The sequence below is a fragment of the Pezoporus flaviventris genome, unplaced genomic scaffold (assembly GCF_033815535.1).
Source record: "Pezoporus flaviventris isolate CSIRO_AGI_PZ_B2104156 unplaced genomic scaffold, CSIRO_AGI_Pfla_v1 ptg000004l, whole genome shotgun sequence".
Lineage (NCBI taxonomy): Eukaryota > Metazoa > Chordata > Aves > Psittaciformes > Psittacidae > Pezoporus > Pezoporus flaviventris.
Genome location: NW_026892552.1, coordinates 1,467,787 through 1,486,134, shown reverse-complemented (window position 1 = coordinate 1,486,134; position 18,348 = coordinate 1,467,787). Strand labels below are relative to the sequence as shown.

At 52.7% G+C, this 18,348-nt stretch overlaps 2 protein-coding genes across 3 annotated transcripts; one reads left to right on the top strand and one right to left on the bottom strand.

Annotated features, from left to right (window-relative positions):
• On the bottom strand, window positions 1–4,818 carry LOC133265143 (partitioning defective 6 homolog alpha-like). 2 transcript variants are annotated; one of them, XM_061445413.1, is made up of 3 exons: window positions 4,618–4,818; window positions 3,311–3,533; window positions 1–839 (listed from the first exon to the last, which is right to left on the bottom strand). In XM_061445413.1, the coding sequence occupies exons 1-3, from the start codon at window positions 4,678–4,680 to the stop codon at window positions 55–57; spliced, it is 1,071 nt and encodes a 356-aa protein (XP_061301397.1). In that variant the 5' UTR covers window positions 4,681–4,818; the 3' UTR covers window positions 1–54. The 2 variants fall into 2 exon arrangements, with proteins under 2 accessions (XP_061301397.1, XP_061301396.1); XM_061445412.1 differs by having other exon boundaries at window positions 1–842; window positions 4,618–4,813.
• A 4,728-nt stretch (window positions 4,819–9,546) lies between these two features.
• Window positions 9,547–15,902, top strand: HERPUD1 (homocysteine inducible ER protein with ubiquitin like domain 1). The gene is made up of 8 exons (XM_061445407.1): window positions 9,547–9,680; window positions 10,601–10,678; window positions 10,784–10,858; window positions 11,918–12,039; window positions 12,382–12,504; window positions 13,132–13,479; window positions 14,203–14,308; window positions 14,932–15,902. Exons 1-8 carry the CDS (start codon window positions 9,549–9,551, stop codon window positions 15,097–15,099), a joined length of 1,152 nt encoding a protein of 383 aa, XP_061301391.1. The 5' UTR covers window positions 9,547–9,548; the 3' UTR covers window positions 15,100–15,902.
• The last annotated feature ends 2,446 nt before the right edge of the window (window positions 15,903–18,348 follow it).

Below are 18,348 nucleotides of genomic sequence, written 5' to 3'. Positions count from 1 at the left end.
AAGAGTGGCACAGGACCCTGTGTTGGCTGCCGAGGATGGCACGGGACCCTGTGGCTATAGGGTGAGGAGGGTGCCATCTTCCTGACTGCTGCCCTGGCCAGGGCTGTCGTCGTGGCTGCCAAGGGACTGGAGGGAGCCCTGGGAGCTGTGTGGTGATGGGCTCTGCTGAAGGGGCTGGTCTGTGGGGCCCCCGTTGGGGCAGCCCCTGGGGATATAGTGGGGTGCGCTGTCACTTTCAATGACCAGGTCACCCTCCTCATCGCTCTCAGCCGTGCTATAGTTGCTCAGGTACTGTGAGGCCGGGCTGGGGGTCTGCTGGCTGGGGGTGCTGTCTGTGGACATGCCTGAGCTGCCTGAGGCCTTGCTGCTGCGGATGACGTTGTTGCGCTGGTTGGCTGGCTTGACAGTGATGATGAGGTTGTGGCTGTTGGCCACCATCATGTCCGTCACCTGGTCCAGGGACTTGCCAGCCACATCGATGCCATTGACCTCCAGGATCTCGTCGCTCACGGCCAGTAGCCCCGTGCTCTCGGCCAAGCCACCCTTCACCAGGCGGGAGATGAAGATCCCAGGCACCTTCTCGACACCGTGTGGGGCCACACGCACACTGACACCATCACGGATGTAGAAGCCCAGCGGTTTGTCAGAGCCATGCTTGTGGAGCCTCACACGGCGGTGAGTCTCGGGCAGGATGTCCACGTCGATGATGGAGGAGATCTGTCGGAAGTCCTGGGGCATGCCAATGAGGAGGTGAGTCTTGGTCCGATAGTGTACAGGGCGCAGCAGCCCCTTCTTCTTTCGCTGCAAGGAGTTTGAGGCAAAGACACTGGCATCAGACTCTGCTGTAGGGAGCAAAGAGGACAAGGGTCAGGCACCACAGCTGCCTGTGGATACAGCCACATGCCCCATGTGTTGGGGAAGCCAGCAGGAGAAACTCCCTGCTCACGGGTCTCACCGGCTTTTCCTCCCCAGAGCATCACCCTGGCTTTCCCCACAGCCTGTCTCTGCTGGGCCCATCTCCTGGGATTACCCAGCATACACAAGGTCAGGATTAGAGGGATCTAACTGGTGATTCAGCCTTAATCACACTTTAAGCCAAACTCTGTAGCTTAACACTAGAGCTGCCAGCCCTGATTGCTCAGGTCCCATGGTCATGCCCCACTTTGGGTTTGGGGAGAGGGAAGACCCCTGCACGAGGGGCTGCTGTGATGGCAGCTCCCTGGGGAGAAGTCTAGTCCCTGAAACAGCACCAGAGTTCCTTGTCCTCTCTGGAGCAAGGCCATCATTGGCATGGGATAGGGGTGGCCACAGCTGCATCCTGCAGAGCCCTGTCATCCCCAAGGATGGAGACTCCCCTGCTCCTGGAGACTCATCCCAGGGATCCAGGAACATCCTAAACTATGATGTGTGCCACTGCATCTTACTCCACCATCTGGCACCACCACACAGGGTTTGACCCCATCCCTCCTGGGGCTCTTCTGTGGAGCCTAGCTTCACATACTGCCTCCTCAGCCACATTCAGCAGGTGCTGGGGAGCATCCCCTGAGCCCTCTCTGGTTTCTCCACATCCCTTTCCATGTGGGAGCTCTGATCTGGATGCTTCATTGCTGGCAAGTCCCCCATGATGCCCCCCAGTAGCACAGAGACCCTGCTCCAGCAGCAGGGAGCTGGGGATGCTCCCAAGCCCAGGTGATGTGGGGTTTCTCCTGAGCCAAGCAGCCTTCCAGGGCTCCTGGGTTATAAATATCTCCCTGCACACACAAACCGGCATATTTTTAGCATGGGGAAGGGCGGTGGAGGCTTTCCCACAGCTATTCCAGCACACAGTTCCTCTCTGCGATGCGCGGGGTGGCTGGGCCAGGTAGGGCCAGCACCCCAGGGATGAGTCTTTTGGCAGCTCTGGTGATGTGCCAGGCTTTCCCCTGCCTTTCCCATGGGCCCAGCCCAGCCGAGGTGGGCCAGCACCGTGTCCCCAGCCAGGCTGCCCCCCAGGTACCCAGTAGAGTGACAGTGCAGAGAGGAACCAAGCTGCAGCCTTTGTTTTTTACCTCCCTGAGGCAGTCTTGGCTGCCCAGAGCCCACTGGTGGGTGCACACCTACATGCACACACATGTGCATGGCTGTGAGAGCAGCTCCACAGCCACATTCCTCGCCGACCCGAGCTGGTTCAACGACAGCCCAGCCTCGGGATGACCTGGATCCATTTTAAATCATCTGTGACTCACCCAGGGCTTGCTCCCAGCCTCTCCACACACCTCCCCTGTTGCTGCCAGCCCTGTGGCAGCTGTCCCACAGGCACAGCCAGTGCTGGGTTGTGCCGGTGCTGCTTCCTGATCACATTGTGCATGGTGCCAGGGCTGTGGCTGCCCACTGGACACAGAAAGCCACTTCGGCACTGTCACTCACAGGCCCCACATGCTTTCCCAACAGCAGATTAGGTGGCTCTGGGAGCAGGAGCAATGCTCCCACGGCACCTCTGGCACATGCAGCACTGTTGTAGCTCCCTGTGCTGCAGCCTGGGTCCAGGAACAAGCCATGGTTCAGTGCCTGGATGGCTGCTGCCAGCCCAGTAGTGTGTGTCCCCAGAGGAAATGTGTCCAGGGCATCCGGCACCACCCTTGTGCAAGAGCTCAGGAACCCTGGCACAGCAGCTGGGTCCAGCCACCAGCATTACCCCTTACCCAGGGCCTTTGTAACACAGCTCACTAACAGAAGCTGGAAACATGGAGTCATTCTGGACACCATGCTGGGAAAACAGGGGCTTTGAGATCAGGCTCTGGCTCTGTGCACTGTTGCTTGATGGTGCTACTCGCGGGAAAACCTCTGTGCTACTAAAACAAGTGTAAGGGGACAGGCTTGTCTCCCTAGTGAAGGGGAGATGCAGCCAGGGTGTTTGTCACTGGGAGATTTTCACCCTGCTATCACAGTGATTTCACGCTCCTGTGCAAGGAAGCTGCTGTCTGGGAACACACCACTAAGGTCAGGGTGAGCCCCTGGGCTGCCAGGGAGGAGACGAGCCTCCTCCTCATCAGCAACCAGCACCCGAGAACTCTGCTGAAGTGATAGCTGCTGTTGCCTTGGGGCAGGGAGCCGCATGGGGCTCCTGGTGTGGCACTCACGGGAGCAACACAGTGTTTTCCAGGTGTTCCAGGGGCCTCCTGGTGCCACCACCTCCTGGTGCCACAGTGGTGGCTGGAGGGTGTGTGATCCACCACCTCTGCTGCAGCCCAAATGTGGAAGCAGTGATAGTGTGGCTCAGGTCTCTTGATGGGGAGGACGGATCTGTTGCCTGTCTCCCAGTCCTTCTTACCCTTCTTCTGGATGATGATCCTGAGGAGGGGGTTGGCAGAGGACAGGGCTTTGTGGTAGTTGTCATCGTTGTTGATGGGCAAAAGGTCGCCGTGGATGTCCGTGTAGCCCAGGAGCACATCCACCCGTGGGATCTGGTGCACTGTCTGTAGCAGGCGGTAGAAGTCCTGGAAGCTGCCCATGCCAGAGCGCTTCATGGCAAAGCGGCGAAACTCAGCATCGAACTGCAGATGAGAAGGAGAAAGAGGGTGAGGCTGGCCAGGCTGGCTCCAACCAGCAGGACCTATGCAGGCAGGGTACAGAGCAGAGCTGCCCCAGCACAGGCAGAGCCAGGCATGGGTGGCTCCAGAGCCCCAGCAGTACCAATGCAGTGCATCCATCAGCCAGAGCCTGTCCTAGAAGCAAGATAAAAGGAGCGGAACAGCCAAGTGACAGCATGGAGAGCTGCCCGGGTAGCAAAGGAAGGACCCTCCGGCCGTGCCACCAGCCACAGACCTGCCAGAAGGCCCTTCCCTGCGACACAGGCACTGCTGCAGCACCTGGTGAGCAACAGCGTTAATTATTGCCTCCCTCAGTCACGACGAAAGAGAAGCCAATTAAGAAGAGGCTCAGGAGTGCTGCGAGGCTCCCGCTGCTCGAGGTGGGTCCCAGCTCTGCAGGCAGAGCACCCCAGGCACAGCTGGATGAGGGTGCACAAGGGGGATGCACACATCTGGGTGAGCACAGAACTGGGTGGGTGGGCACAAGTGGGCATAGGAGCACATCTGGGCAAGAATGGGCCAGGTGACCACACATCTGAATGTGCAGGCACACCTTGGGGGTGCGCACCTGGGCGAACATGCGCATAGCATGGGGGTTACCCCGTGCTTGGGGTGTACATCTGGGTGCTGGAACAGCACAGGCAGCTGGGTGAGAGCACATCTGGGCTAGGCATAAGCACAGCACTCCCGCACCGGGGTGACACCCGTACACATCAGTGCTGCCGGCACCGCACACCGGCGCGGGTGAACATCTGCCGAGCGCTCGCCGGCGGCGCTTACACGGCCGGTACCGACTGCGCCAAGCGGGCCCGAGCCCGCGGTGTGGGACGCTGCGGCCGCCGCGCTGTGCAAGGCTCGGGGAGGCCCCGGGTAGCGCTGCCGCAGCGCGGGGGAGCGGAGCGGAACGAAGCGCCCGTACGGCTCGGCTCCCGCGCCGCTCCCCGGTGTGCAGTGCCGCCCCACGTGTGCTGACCGGCGCGGAGAAGGCGCGGCCGGTCGTGACTGTGTGGCTCCTGCCTTTGCGCGGCTCCGACCCAGAGGTCCTTACCTTGCTCTTGACCTCGATGACGGACTCTGCGGAGCGCGCCGGTGTGCGGTGGTGCTTGGCCATGCTGCGGGCCGGGCCCCACGCCGCCGCCAGCGCCGCTCCAGCGGCCACTGGGGATTTTCACAGGCCATGACGTCACCGGGCAGCAGGTCGGGCGCGCCGCGCCATTGGCCAGGCGAAGCGGGGGGCGTGGCCGGAGGGTTGCTGACAACGTCGCCGTGGCAACGGGGGCGGGGCCTTAGGGCAGCTGCGCCCCCACCTCTCCCCTGCTTCCCCCCCCCGCCCTGCTCCCGGGACCCTCATTAGCGGCACAATTAAACCCACCGTGGAGGCACCCGCCCCGCTCCGGAGCCCCTAAGGTCCGACACGCAGCAGCGTCCCCGGTGAGTCCCGCGGGTGTCACCGGCTGGAGCCCCGACTTGGCCGGTCCCGGCAGCAGGAGGTTACCGGCGGAGCTCTGCAACCCGAGCCATGGGCGTGGTGCTGAGGGCTAGTGGTACGAGGTTTCCAGCCCCGGGCTCCACGTTCTTGCTGGATTCACACCCTGCACTTCTGAAGGATTCGTTACCACTCTGGCGGCATTTATCATTTTGGGAAGAGCTGCTTTACTGAGTGGTTGGGTGGGAGAGATCTGACGGAGAATCTGCAGAGGTATTTGGACTGGCTGGATCGATGGGCCAAGGCCAATGAGATTAGGTTCCTCAAGGCTAAATGGCGGGTCTTGCACTTGGGTCCCCAAAACCCCGTGCAATGCTCCAGGCTTGGGGAAGAGCAGCTGGAAAGCTGCTCGGTGGAAAAGAACCTGGGGGTACTGAGTGACGGAGCTGAACATGAGCCAGCTTGTGCCCAGGCAGACAAGAAGGCCAGCAGCATCCTGGCCTCTGTCAGCACCAGTGTGACCAGCAGGGTCAGGGCAGTGATGATCCCCCTGTACTGGCACTGGTGAGGCTGCACCTTGAATCCTATGCTCAGTTCTGGGCTCCTCACCACAAGGGAGACATTGAGGTGCTGGAGCTGGTCCAGCCAGAGGTGGCTAGTCTCTTCCCCCAAGGAACAAGGGATAGGACAAGAGGAAACAGCTTTAAGCTGCACCAGGGGAGGTTTAGACTAGAGATCAGGGACAATTTCTTCCCTGAGAGGGTGCTCAGGCATTGGAACAGGCTGTTGAGAGCAGTGGTAGAGTCACCATCCCCGGAAGTGTTCACAGACTGTGCAGATAGGCCCTTTGTGACATGGTCCAATGGTGGCCTTGCAGTGCTGGGGTAATGGTTGGACTTGATGATCTTGAAGGTCTTTTCCAACCTGACTGATTTTATGGCATCTGTGTGCAAGGAATTTACTGGGTGTACAGCAAAGTGCTCATCTCACTGTACCATTGCAGGGCTGGGACATGCTCATCTCCTAGTATTGCCTGTGCACCCATGGGTGATGCCCTCAGGATGTGTCTCTGGTGGGACCGGATCTGTGGAGGCACAGCAGTGCTCTGGGATACACAGGCAACCCCCCCATGCTGCAGCTCTGACTGCGCAATGCCGGAGTGTGCCGCCAGCACCAGGGTCACCAACCAAGGCTGAAGTCCTGCTCACAGGCTCTGAGGCAGCTGCCATGGTGGCTGCTGGGGCGTGACAGCAGCACCATGAAACCTACCATGAAGCTACAAAGGGCAGTGCTTCCTGCTGAACAAACACACTGATCCAAACCCTGAAAACCAGCCTGGCTTCTCTAGATCACACAGTTCTCCGATCCTTGCCCCATCTCGGCCTGTGGAGCAACCTTTGTCCAGCACAAAACTGCATCAGCAGTGGCACCACCAGTGCTCTGGTCCCACGGGGCCAGGCCGTGGATCCCACAAGCTCTTCCCCTACACTACAGGGGAGAGAGGGAGCCCGGCAGGCTGTGAGGCCACGGGACACCCTCTCACATACCCCCATATCCCCCACTGGCCTCCTGCAGTGACAGCAAGCCTGGCACACACAGAGCTGTGAACTCATCAGCAATCCTTCCCACCTGCCAGGGTTTTGCTTTCTTTTCATTTTGAGGTCAGAGATAACATTGATTTAGACCAGAGTTAATATTTGCACAGGCACCAGTGACAAAAGGAGCTTGCAGCCCTTCATCTCCAGTTTTGGTAAGTGGGAGTTAATTGTCCGGCAGGCCACTGGGGTGACTTGCTGGTCACACATTCCATTTTGCACCGTGAACCTGAATTGAGACCTAAACTAAGCAGATGTTATTGGGGCAGTTATTTGTTTTGTCTTAGTACTTGGAGCTGTGAATCAGCCTCTGGGATGGGAGTATGTGCTACCAAACGTCCAGACATGTCCAACAATTCCAGGTCCACCAGCTCTAGGCTGCTGTGGGCTCTCGGCAGGGCTCAGTATCCCAGCTTGGAGGGGATGTGCTAAGGTCTGGCACGCAGGTTGGTGGGCACTTCAGGAGGTCTCTTCTCCACCACCTGCTCAAAGCTGGGTCAATGCTGGTGCTGTCTAGCATGTTCCCATCAGCAGGTGCTTTTCCCAGTGTTTTTCTGAGCAATGCAGTGGGCAGCCTGGGTGAGCTCTGTCCCTCTTGACCATGGCAGGGAGAAGTAGAGGAGCTGGAGTTGGAGGCAGGATCAGTGCTGCAAGTACAGCTGCACACCGGTCCACAGGCACAAAGAGTCCCAGCAAAACACACACTTGGAGCTGGAGCATCTTGTTTGACACTAGCCTCTGTACAGCTTTGCATTGCAGCTGCCTCCCTCTGGGCACTCCAAGTAAAGGCTGCACCTGAGCGAGCAGCAAAGTCACCTTGACCTTAGGGGGTATATTCGCACAGGCAGGCTTGGACACTGCATTGTTCTTTCCCTCTTCCACTGCCATCAGGAGCTGCAGGACATGGATCAGGGTCCTTGACACAGTGTCTCCTTGGTGTGGTGGGGCCACAGAGCTGAAGGGGGATTGAGGCCAGCTGCAGTGCTTGCTGTGGGGAGGGATGCTGCACAGGATCTCCAGCCCAGCAAGGATGTACCCTGGCAGCTGTGGAGGGTTTGTGGAGCAGATGTTGTCTCAGCTCATGTCTTTGCAGCTCTTCCCCAGGAAGCAGTGAGGTGATGCATCCCCATGGTGCAGTGTCTTTTCTGGTTGCAAAATCTAGTCCTGGCTGTAAACTCATCCATGCCCCTGGGCAACAGGTCTGGCTGCCAAGGAATACTGAGCAGCTGATCAACACGGAGAGTAAATACATGGCGCTGGCAGATAAAACTGATATCTCACATTCCTATGATACTGTCTTAAAGTACGCTAAAACCCCCTCCTGGTGCATCAGTATCATTACCGCTGTTTTTCCCGGTGCTGGATCACATCTCAAAGGAAGGAGGAGGGCTCAGAAGCTGCTGTTGTACATTTTTGTTTCATTTGGTGTCTTTTTTTTTTAATAGTGATAAGTTCTTGAATTGCCACCTTTCTCTAACCCCCCTGCAGGCTCCTTTTGCACCACTCAGAAGCATGGTGTGTTCTGTCCCACGAAGTCAGCAACAAACCTGTTGAGGTAACTACACAGATCTGGTAAAACAACCATCAGAAAAGTGATGTTTCACCAGGGCCAGACTGTGGATCTGGCTTGCACAGCACCCCACAGGGAGCTGCAGGAGAAGGGGAGAGGGAAGAGCAGAGCCAGGGAACCCTAAAACTGGTGCTGCTGTCAAAGTTGATGTGTGGTGGAATCACAGAATCACCCAGGTTGGAAAACACATTCAAGATCGTCAAGTCCAACTGTTCCCAGCACTGCCAAGGCCACCACTGAACCATGTCATGAACGGCCCTATCTACATCTTTTGTGAACACTTCCAGGGACAGTGGCTCCACCACTGCCCTGAGCAGCTTGTTCTAATGCCTGAACACCCCTTGGGGAAAAAATTGTTCCTAACCTCCAGTCTAAACCACCCCTGGTGCAGTTTGAGGCCATTTCCTCTTGTCCTAACCCTTGCTCCTTGGGAGAAGAGACCAGCCACCGCCTGTCAGGCAGTTGTAGAGAGCGATAAGAGCCCCCCTGAGACTTCTCCAGACTAAACCCCCCAGTTCCCTCAGCCATTCCCCATCACACCTGTAATTCAGGACCTTCACCGGCTCTGTTGCCCTTCTCTGGATCTGCTCCAGCACCTCAAAGTCTCTCCTGTAGTGAGGGGCCCAGAACTAAGCTCAGGATTCAAGGTGCGGCCTCACCAGTGCCCAGTACAGGGGGATCATCACTGCCCTGACCCTGCTGGTCACACTGGTGCTGACAGAGGCCAGGATGCTGTTGGTCTTCTTGTCTGCCTGGGCACAAGCTGGCTCATGTTCAGCTCTCTCAGCATCCCCAGGTCGTTTTCCACCGATCAGCTTTCCAGCTGCTCTTCCCCAAGCCTGGAGCTTTGTATGGGGCTGTGGGGACCCAAGTCAGGACCCGGCACTTTGGAGCTCTTCCCTGAGCGAAGGAGCCCGGCGCGGAGCCTCACGGGCTGTAGGGACCTGGGGTAACGTTCCTGGGCTGCCAGCGATGGACGCAGGTTTTGGCAGGCCTGCGGGGTGGGTGTCTGAAGGATCAGACGCACCCGGAGGCGGTTCCGGCCCCCCTCGGAGCCGAGGCCGGGCCCTCTGTTGCGGGCCGGGTCAGCCTCGGCTCCCCCTGGCCCAGCGAGGCCCTGGGCGGGGGTCGCGGTTGTCGCGGTGACGCCGCGTAGACCTTGGAGTCCCCGCCCATCGCCGGTAGGCCCCCAAACAGCTCCTACCTCTCCCGCCACCGCCCTCTCCCGCAGCCCTCCGTCCCATTCGTCCACGTCTTAGTCCCTCTCCCCTCTCCCGCCGCTGCCAATCAGCTGCAGCCACCGCAGCCCTGCGGCAGGGCGGGGCGCGCAGTCGGCCTATAAAATACTCTGCCGGTGACGAGTGGGGGTTTAAGGCCGCCCGACCGCCATGCGGGAGTCTTTGCTGCTGCTCGTCCGCAGCCCCACGCAGCGGCACCCGGACCTGCGTCTGCGCGCCCAGCCCGCCTGGACTGTACGGCGCCTCAAGGCCGAGCTGCGCCGCCTCGTTCCCGGTGCACCGGTGAGTTCGCGACGCCGCTTCCCGCCGCACGGGCGCTGTGGGGAGCGGAGCCGCGTCCCCGGGGTGCGCTTCCGGGGCCATCCCCTCACCCGGCCGAGCCCTGACCGTTTCTACCCCCGACCCTCCGAAGTGTCTCGCACCCAGCCGCCCTCCTGCGCGGGGGATGCTGGGGGCTGAACTCAGGTTCCGGGTCGGCCGCTGTTATACATTAACGGCTTTCCTCGGGCTGTGGGCTGAGGAGCGGTGTGCGGGTGGCACCCGCTGCCTTGGCGTCTTCCTTCGCAAGCTCTTGACTCCTCCAAGGGCAGGCAGCCCGGTCACTGCTCGACTGGGATTCTAGACGTGAGAATGCAGAAGCTTGAGTTCCTTCTGGGCCGGCACAATAGGAGCCGAACTTCGCGGTGCCCCGCAATCGCTGTCTCGGCAGGAGGACGCGCTTTTTGCCTTGCTTTCCTGAGGAGGTTTCCCGGGAGCTGGGATCATTGTGCTTTCGCCCACTGCTGGGCTGCAGTGGAAAGGACACGGGGTTTTATCTTCATCCGCCGGGATTCATCTCGTGGGGTGTAACGCGTTGACTTGATACCACCACTTCCAGTGCTGGTCAGATTAGATTGTATTTCAGACCTCTCTTTTAAGCAGCACAGATGTTTTTGGCATTCTGAAGGAGGTGGCATGTAACCAAGTTCTTTGCTAAAAGAGTACTTTATAGCCTCCTACTGACTTAAACTTCATTGTCGGTAAATCTTGCACTTCAGTGTTGACTTGTTTTCATCAGCTGAATTTCCATGTGCACAATGTACCTTAGTATATAGGGTGCTTCCAGCTGTGTCCCTCTGTCCATCTGGCTGCAAGTTGTCAGTTAATGCTGGCATGTGCTTGGCAGAGCAAATCATACTGTTCTTTGTTTTCTCTCTCCAAAGCCTGAAGAGGACCAAAACCTGATTTATTCTGGTAAACTACTGCTGGATCATCATTATCTGAGAGAATTGCTGCCAAAGGTGTGTGTGTATATATATATATAATATATATATAAAACTTTTATGTGCTGAAACAAATCAAGAAAAGTGATTGTTTTTTGAACATGTCCCCCCTTTCATTTTTAGCACGGGGAGTTGCATGCTCTTCATCTGGTATACAAATTCAGGACTCCTGCACATGTGCAAGAATCCAGTGTAGAGGTACTTAAACTAAGTGAATCTACTACTCCGAATCTTGGGCTTTTGATTAAAAAAAGGAAAGTGCTGAACAGCTATTCTAAAGTTCACTGGTGCTGCAGTCTCTGTAATGGCAGTATTACTTTGTGATAATTTGATAAGGAATGTGAGAATGTATTTGGATTAAGCAAAGTTAGAAAAATTGACTGTACAGTTCATCAGTAAAGGCTTTTATGGCATCTGTTAAGAAATATTGAAACTCATCTCGTAGCAACCCACTGCTCAGAGTACAAGTGCTTTCTGGCAAGTTAATTTTTAAGCAGGGTATGACTTACCATGTCTGAGGCTCTTTGGGACAGAGGCTGTGCTGGTGGGTAGAGGGCAGGGTATTAAAGTGGAAGTGGGTTCCCCTCAGGGTGTGGGGGAGGAAGAAGGCTTTTAGCTGAGGACACTGTAGCTGCTCTCATTAATGACTCAGCCCGTGGAGAAGCCGAAGCTGAGCCTCAGTGCTTGAGCTGAATACTCGCCACTCTCCAGTGCGAATGGCCAAAGCCAGTTTTTACACTCAAGCAGATGTGCTGGTGTGTCTAGAGTTGTTTGTTTTGCCCCTTACAGGCAATCTGAGCTTATCATGTCCTTGTCTGATGGTTGCTAGATGTGAGCCAGTTTTGATATGGATATTACACAGATGGTTTGCCATAGAACAGCTCTTGAATTCTGTGTGTGGTGGTTTATGTATGCAAGTACAGGCTTACCAGAGCTAAAAGTCAGACTGTCTTGAGTACAGTTCCCTCTGTTTCTTCCAGTTTTTATAACCCGATGGGACCTGACTGCATGCATGAAACGTAACAAACACAGGTGTAGATCTGGTAAACAGTAAATCAGGTTTATGTGCCAGTCACTTTTTAAGGAGCTTTAAAATGCTGAGGAGGTGCTTGTGGCATGGAGCCCAAGAGCAGTGTCAGTGCTGAGGCAGTGCTGGAGCTACTGTGCAGGCCAAAGTGCATCAAGTCTGTAGCAGTTATAAGAGTGTGCTCATGTGCTGTCCTGAATAAACCTCACTCGCTGCATTGCTGTCCCTAGGTTAAAGCTGATCAGCCAAAGTTACCATCAGAAGCTAGTCAAGAACCAGCTGTACCTTCCTCAGATGGTGAAAGACCAAGATGTTCTTCTGGTGGCCAGTCTTCAGCAGAAATCAGTAATGGGTAAATATGACTTTCAAAACACTGGCTTTGTGTTGGATATCAGCTTCTTATGCCACATATATTGTCTTAAGCCCGCAGAATATGGGTCAAAGATGATTAAATTATATATAAAAGCTTCAGTGGACATGTAAGAAGCTGAAGAAAAAATGCGCTGCTTGGTAATTGAAAGAAATCATCCCTTTATTCATGTTGGTAAAGAGATGTCGTTAATGCTCTGGAAGGAAACCCTGATTTTGCATTAGGGTTTGCAAAATGGCTGAAACTATTTACATTGGCCTGTAATAAATGACTTGTGCAGTTTGTCCAGTATTTGCTAATGAATGTGTTTAAATTTTAACCAAGGCTGGAAACAACTCAACGTCCCTTCCAAAGTGTGGCTCCTGGCTTCTCTGTGTATACAACCTACAACATGCTTCAGATGTCTTGGTTTCAGCAGATCTATGCAAGACAGTACTACTTGCAATAGTAAGTTTTCTGTCCAAAGCTACCAGTAGGAAGTAGAACTGTAACACAAGGAAATAGAGAGCTGCTGGCAGTTCTTCTTTTGATGGTAGTTGGTATTGTAACTTCACACTGAATGGTGTGGGAATGTTCCTCTACCTATCATGTGGTGTATGGCTTCTGGTTTAGGCCAGTGGTTTTGAATCTTGCAATCTGCAGCTCTGATTCTTTTGGGAGGGCATGTATCTGTAGAGTAAGTGTAATCCTGATGATAAACCTTAGCTCTTCACCATATTTTTGACTGCTTAAAGTAGCACAGAGGGGCACTGACTAAAAATAGGTAGTAGAGGTAAAGCTGAGACTGGCAGGAGCCTTCCAGGCTATTTGTGGATTGCTGAAGAGTTTTTTTGCGAAGTATTGAAGTTTTTCATAAAGTCAAAGGTTCCTGGTTTGACTTCCTGAAGTCACTTCTGTGTAACCATTGTCATGGATAGAACTGAAACTGGGGTTTCTGTATCCTCTAAACTTGATGCTTTCTACTTGCATGTAATCTGACTCTTGTTTAAAGATGCATGAACTTTCAGTGCCTGTGTTAAGTGTAAAATTGTTTGACTAAGCATTATTTTCTACTTTTGTGTTCTCTGATTTCAGCTTGGCTTCTACTGCTACACCTGCTGACCCATCCCATGCACAACATTCTCAAGAGATTCCAGTGGCACCAGTGACAACACCGGCTCCTCTCCCAGATGTATTTCCTGCACAAAATCAGCCTGGAAACCAGAATGCTGCTGCCCAGGTTAACGCAGTGGCCAACCATAACTTGCAAATGAATGCACAAGGGGGTCACCTCATGGAGGAAGAGGAGGAGGGTGGCCATCGAGATTGGTTGGACTGGCTCTACTCAGCAACGTTGTTCTATGTATTTGTCAACATGATTTATTTCTACTCCAGTGTCAGCAGATTCCTCCTGGTTATGGGTGGCGGTATCCTGATGTACCTGTAAGCGTATGGTGTTACTATTTATTGTTGTATTAGAAAGGTTGGGATAAATCTTAGAAGCACAATGAAGATAATGGGTCCTCAGCTGATGTGCTTTGGGATGTCTTGCCTGAGAAAGATAATCTCTCCTCTCAAATTCCTTGATCACCTGTGAAACAAGTGATGAAAGCCTCTGAATTCCTGCCAGTAGGTCTAAGAGTTAAAGCTGGAGCAGCTCAATTGATCAGTTCTGCCAACCTCTATGCAGTCTTAGGAGAGTGAATATTAATTGCTGTTGGTAATTCTAAAGCATAATGTGAACAGCTTGCTTTGTGGGTTATACGTCTGTGCTGTAGAGATGCAGACCTTTTAAGAAGGTCTACATGGCCTATGTTTTGGTCAGAGTGCTGCATTTCATATATTCCTTGTGCCCCTTTTCTTAGGGTGAGTACAGGGAAGTTACGCTGGGGTGCACAGAGCATGGTGACCAAGCAGGCCCTCTGGCATCATGCTGGATACACACGTGGATGTAGTGCTGCTTATTCTGAGTGCAAGATGATGGTCAGCCTTCCACTCTTACCCCATGGCTTGCTGTGAACAGGAGGCTTTGAAAGTGCTTGCTGGGTTAGGGCAGAAAGAGACCTTAATATGCTAACCTTGCTGTCTGCAGCTCTGAGCTGTATTGGTGTAACAGAAAGGAGTAATGTTTAAGTAGTAGTAATATGAATCTGTTGCCTTCCCCAGGCACCGTGTTGGATGGTTTCCATTTAGACGAAGACCAGTTCATCCCTTCCCAGACAATGCTCCTCCTCAAGCAGCTATAAACCAGGACCAGAACAATAACTTACAGGTACTGTCTTTTTATTTTGTTTTTAAACCATGAGCATGAAAACCTGTGGAGTCCTACTTTCAGTTTACTAACGACATGTTGTAGCAGCAACTTTTCTTTGAACTTTATTCAGAAGCTATCTTTCATGGGGGCAGAACTGCCAGCCTGAGTCCTTCTTTGTTAATTCCCCTGTTCTACGAAGTATTTCAGACTGAATGTTGTCACTTAGTTGCTTCTGTCCTTCAGGATGTTGTATGGAGAGTGGTTTGTCCCAGCTTCTGTAGCTGAAGGCAGGGTTTAGAGTGGTACCTTGGTGGCAGGATTTGAGTTGGTAAGCAATCAGTCATAGATTTCAATCTGATGCTTCTGTCTGATGTCCCGGAAAGTTGTGAATTCATCCACAGTTCACCTGAGCCTGGTGCTTTCTGTCTGTCCTAAGCAGTATTCCTGGACATGCTGTGAGAGTTCACCAGTAACACCAGTGTGCAGCTTGGGTTTTTGACTTGGTGGTGGTTGTCTGGGATACTTGCAAGCTTTTTATATTATGACAGCGATATTTGGGTAACAAAATGCTGTTTGATACCTGATACTTCTAATGCATTTCTGAAATTACCTTATTCACCAAATACCCTTTCTTTTGGCAGGGGGAGAATGCAGGTGGAGCCGATGAATCTGAGACATCTCCTGATGATGGACAAGGCTTACAAGAGCTGCAGCAGACAAACCCTTCACTGATGGGCACAGTGTGGGTTTTCTTCAAGACTTTCTTTGCATCCCTCCTTCCAGAAGGGCTCGGAGTGACCCACAACTGACCTGTCACCAGTCTGCTTGTCTGACACTGCAAACCAGGAGGGAAAGTAGATGACAATTCTGGCTTTCACTGACCAAGCAAATAAAACTGCAAGAAGACTTAAGTCATTGCAGCCTAGAGACTGAGATGCTTGCCCTTAGTCAAAAGAATTTTGTCCTGAAGCATTTATTAGTCGCCTGTGTTGAGGCTTGGCCTTGTGAACTTGTGCACTAAATGCACAGGCTCTAAGCAGGTGTGCAAGAATGTGAGAGAAGCAAATTGCTGCTTCTGTGCAATGTGATTCCTGTTGGAATGTCTCAAATGCTATTTAAATTACACTGAGTGTAGGATCTCAAAAAAAAAAATTGCTAGATAAGCATTAGCAGATTGCAGATTTTAGGTCTATTGTTAAATTGCTTCAATAGTTTAAAATTTTTGTAAATATTTTCCTATGAAGGATGTACGATGCATGATGCAATTCCCTTGCTGGTTGGAAGTGGAGGACTCTTACAGTGACTTCTTAAAGCAATTACCTTATTGGAGTTGTAGGCTAAACTTCATGTTGCTAAATTCAGACAGCTTAAACTTGAGGCTTAATTTTCCCCTGGCAGATCATGAGAGAAGAGTGTGTCCAGCTCTAACAGGAATTTATGCAAGATGTAAACTTCAGTGCTTTTGGATGCAAAGTTAAAGCAGTCTAGTGCCTGTATTCAGTTTTGATGCATTCTTACTGCATAGCAACCCCCTTGTGTTACTTCATTTTGTTCCCTTTAGTTTCTGATACTGTCAAGGGCTTTGATTCCAATAAAACTTTGCAGGCATTCATATCCACACTTGTACAGCAGTCAGAAGACCACCTGTGCAAAGCACAGTGAGAATGAAGACCCTAGGCCCACTGTGTAGGAGAGGATCTGGTTTGAGACCATCTTAAAAACCTGAATGTACACAAGTCCATGAGACCTGATGAAATCCATCCGTGGGTCCTGAAGGAGCTGGCAAATGAAGCTGCTAAGCCACTGTCCACCATATTTGAAAAAACATGGCAGTCAGGTGAAGTTCCTGATGACTGGAAAAAGGGAAATATCACCCCCATTGTCAAGAAGGGGAAAATGGATGACCCAGGGAATTACAGACCAGTCAGTCTCACCTCTGTGCCTGGCAAAATCTTGGAGCAGATTCTCCTGGAAGGCATGCTAAGGCACATGAAAATCAACAAGGTGCTTGGTGACAGCCAGCATGGCTTCACTAAGGGGAAATCCTGCCTGACCAATTTGGTGGCTTTCTATGATGGGGCTATGGAACTGATGGACAGGGGTAGAGCAGTTGACGTCATCTATCTGGACTTGTGCAAAGCGTGTGATGTGGTGCCACACGACATCCTTGTCTCTAAATTGGAGAAACATCAGTTTGATAGGTGGACCACTAGGTGGATAAAGAACTGGCTGCATGGCCACACACAGAGTTGTGGTCAACAGCTCAGTGGCAAGCTGGAGACCAGTAACAAGTGGTGTCCCTCAGGGATTGTTGTTGGGACAGATCTTGTTCAACATCTTTTTTGGTGACATGGACAGTGGGATTGAGTGTGCCCTCAGCAAGTTTGCTGATGACACTGAGCTGTGTGGTTCAGTTGAGGGAAGTGTGGTTCAGGCTGCAGGGAAGGAATGCCATCCAGAGGGACCTTGACATGCTTGTGAGGTGGGCTGATGCCAACCTCATGAAATTTAACCATGCCAAGTGCAAGGTCCTACACCTGGGTCGGAGCAACCCCAGGCACAGCTACAGGTTGGGCAGAGAAGAGAGTCAGAGCAGCCCTGTGGAGAAGGACTTGGGGGTGTTGGCTCATGAGAAACTGAGCATCAGCCTGCTTCTGTGTGCGCTCACAGCCCAGAAAGGCAACTGTATCCTGGGCCGCATCAAAAGGAGCGTGACCAGCAGCTTGAAGAAGGTGATCCTGCCCCTCTATTCTGCTCTTGTGAGGCCTCACTTGGCATATTGTGTGCAGTTCTGGTGTCTTCAACAGAAAAAGGGCATGGAACTGTTGGAACAAATCCAGAGGAGGGTCATGAGGATGATCAGGGGACTGGAGCAGCTCCTGTATGAAGACAGGCTGAGAAAGTTGGGGCTCTTCAGCCTGGAGAAGAGAAGGCTGTGTGGAGACCTCATAGCAGCCTTCCAGTATCTGAAAGGGGCCTATAAGGATGCTGGGGAGGGACTGTTCATTAGGGACTGTAGTGGTAGGACAGGGGGTAATGGGTTAAAACTTAAACAGGGGAAGTTTAGATTGGATATAAGGAAGAAGTTCTTTACTCTGTGGGTGCTGAGGCACTGGAATTGGTTGACCAGGGATGTTGTGAATGCTCCATCCCTGGTGGTGTTCAAGGCCAAGTTGGATGAAGCCTTGGGTGGCATGTTTTAGTGTGAGGTGTCCCTGCCCATGGCAGGGGGGTTGGAACTAGATGATCTTAAGGTCCTTTCCAACCCTAACTATTCTATGATTCTGTGTGCTGTCACCTTGATTTTATTGTAAAATCCTGATAAATGAACTGGGATGTTGTCCTGGGTTCAGCAGTAGCTGCTGTGCCTGGAGCTCGAGTAGCTGCGCTGACTGTTGCTTTGCCCTCAGATCTGCCAACATTCTTTTCCTTTTGAAGGTGCTGGATAGTGTTGAACAAGGCCCTGTAAGCATAGGCCAAGCCCCAGCACATTGCCATGATTTGTCCATCTCTGGTATGGCCAGAATGACCACACACCTCATTTAAGTGTTTTACTGATTCTTCCGGATTTTGCAGTTGTTCCGGTAGTGAAATTCCAAAGCACTGGAGGGGCCCACTGACCTAGATACTTGCCCATACTACCCCGCACACCCTGCCACTCATGGCTGTCCAGCCTCAGGGAAAATCTCTTGGTCCTCCTACATCGTCGTTTGACCCCAGACAAGACCCAAATCTGACTCTACTTAACTCTTGAAATCATTCATGGGCAAAACACACCCTGTATGCATGCTAGCACGGTGATTCCCATCACGATCAGCAAGCAAGTCTCAACAGCATTAAAAGGCCATTCAAAAACTTCAAAACTCTCAAATGTAAATGGTCTGGGGGGAGGACTAGGAGGGTAAAAGGATGTCTCCTTCACAGGTTGAGCACCTGAGAAGGAGAAAAAATATGTGTAATTGCTAAGCACATCTGCTATATACCTCCCAAAGTATAAAGGTGGTGACCACACTGGGAACATAAGCCAGATCAGTTTCATGATCAATGATTCTATTGTA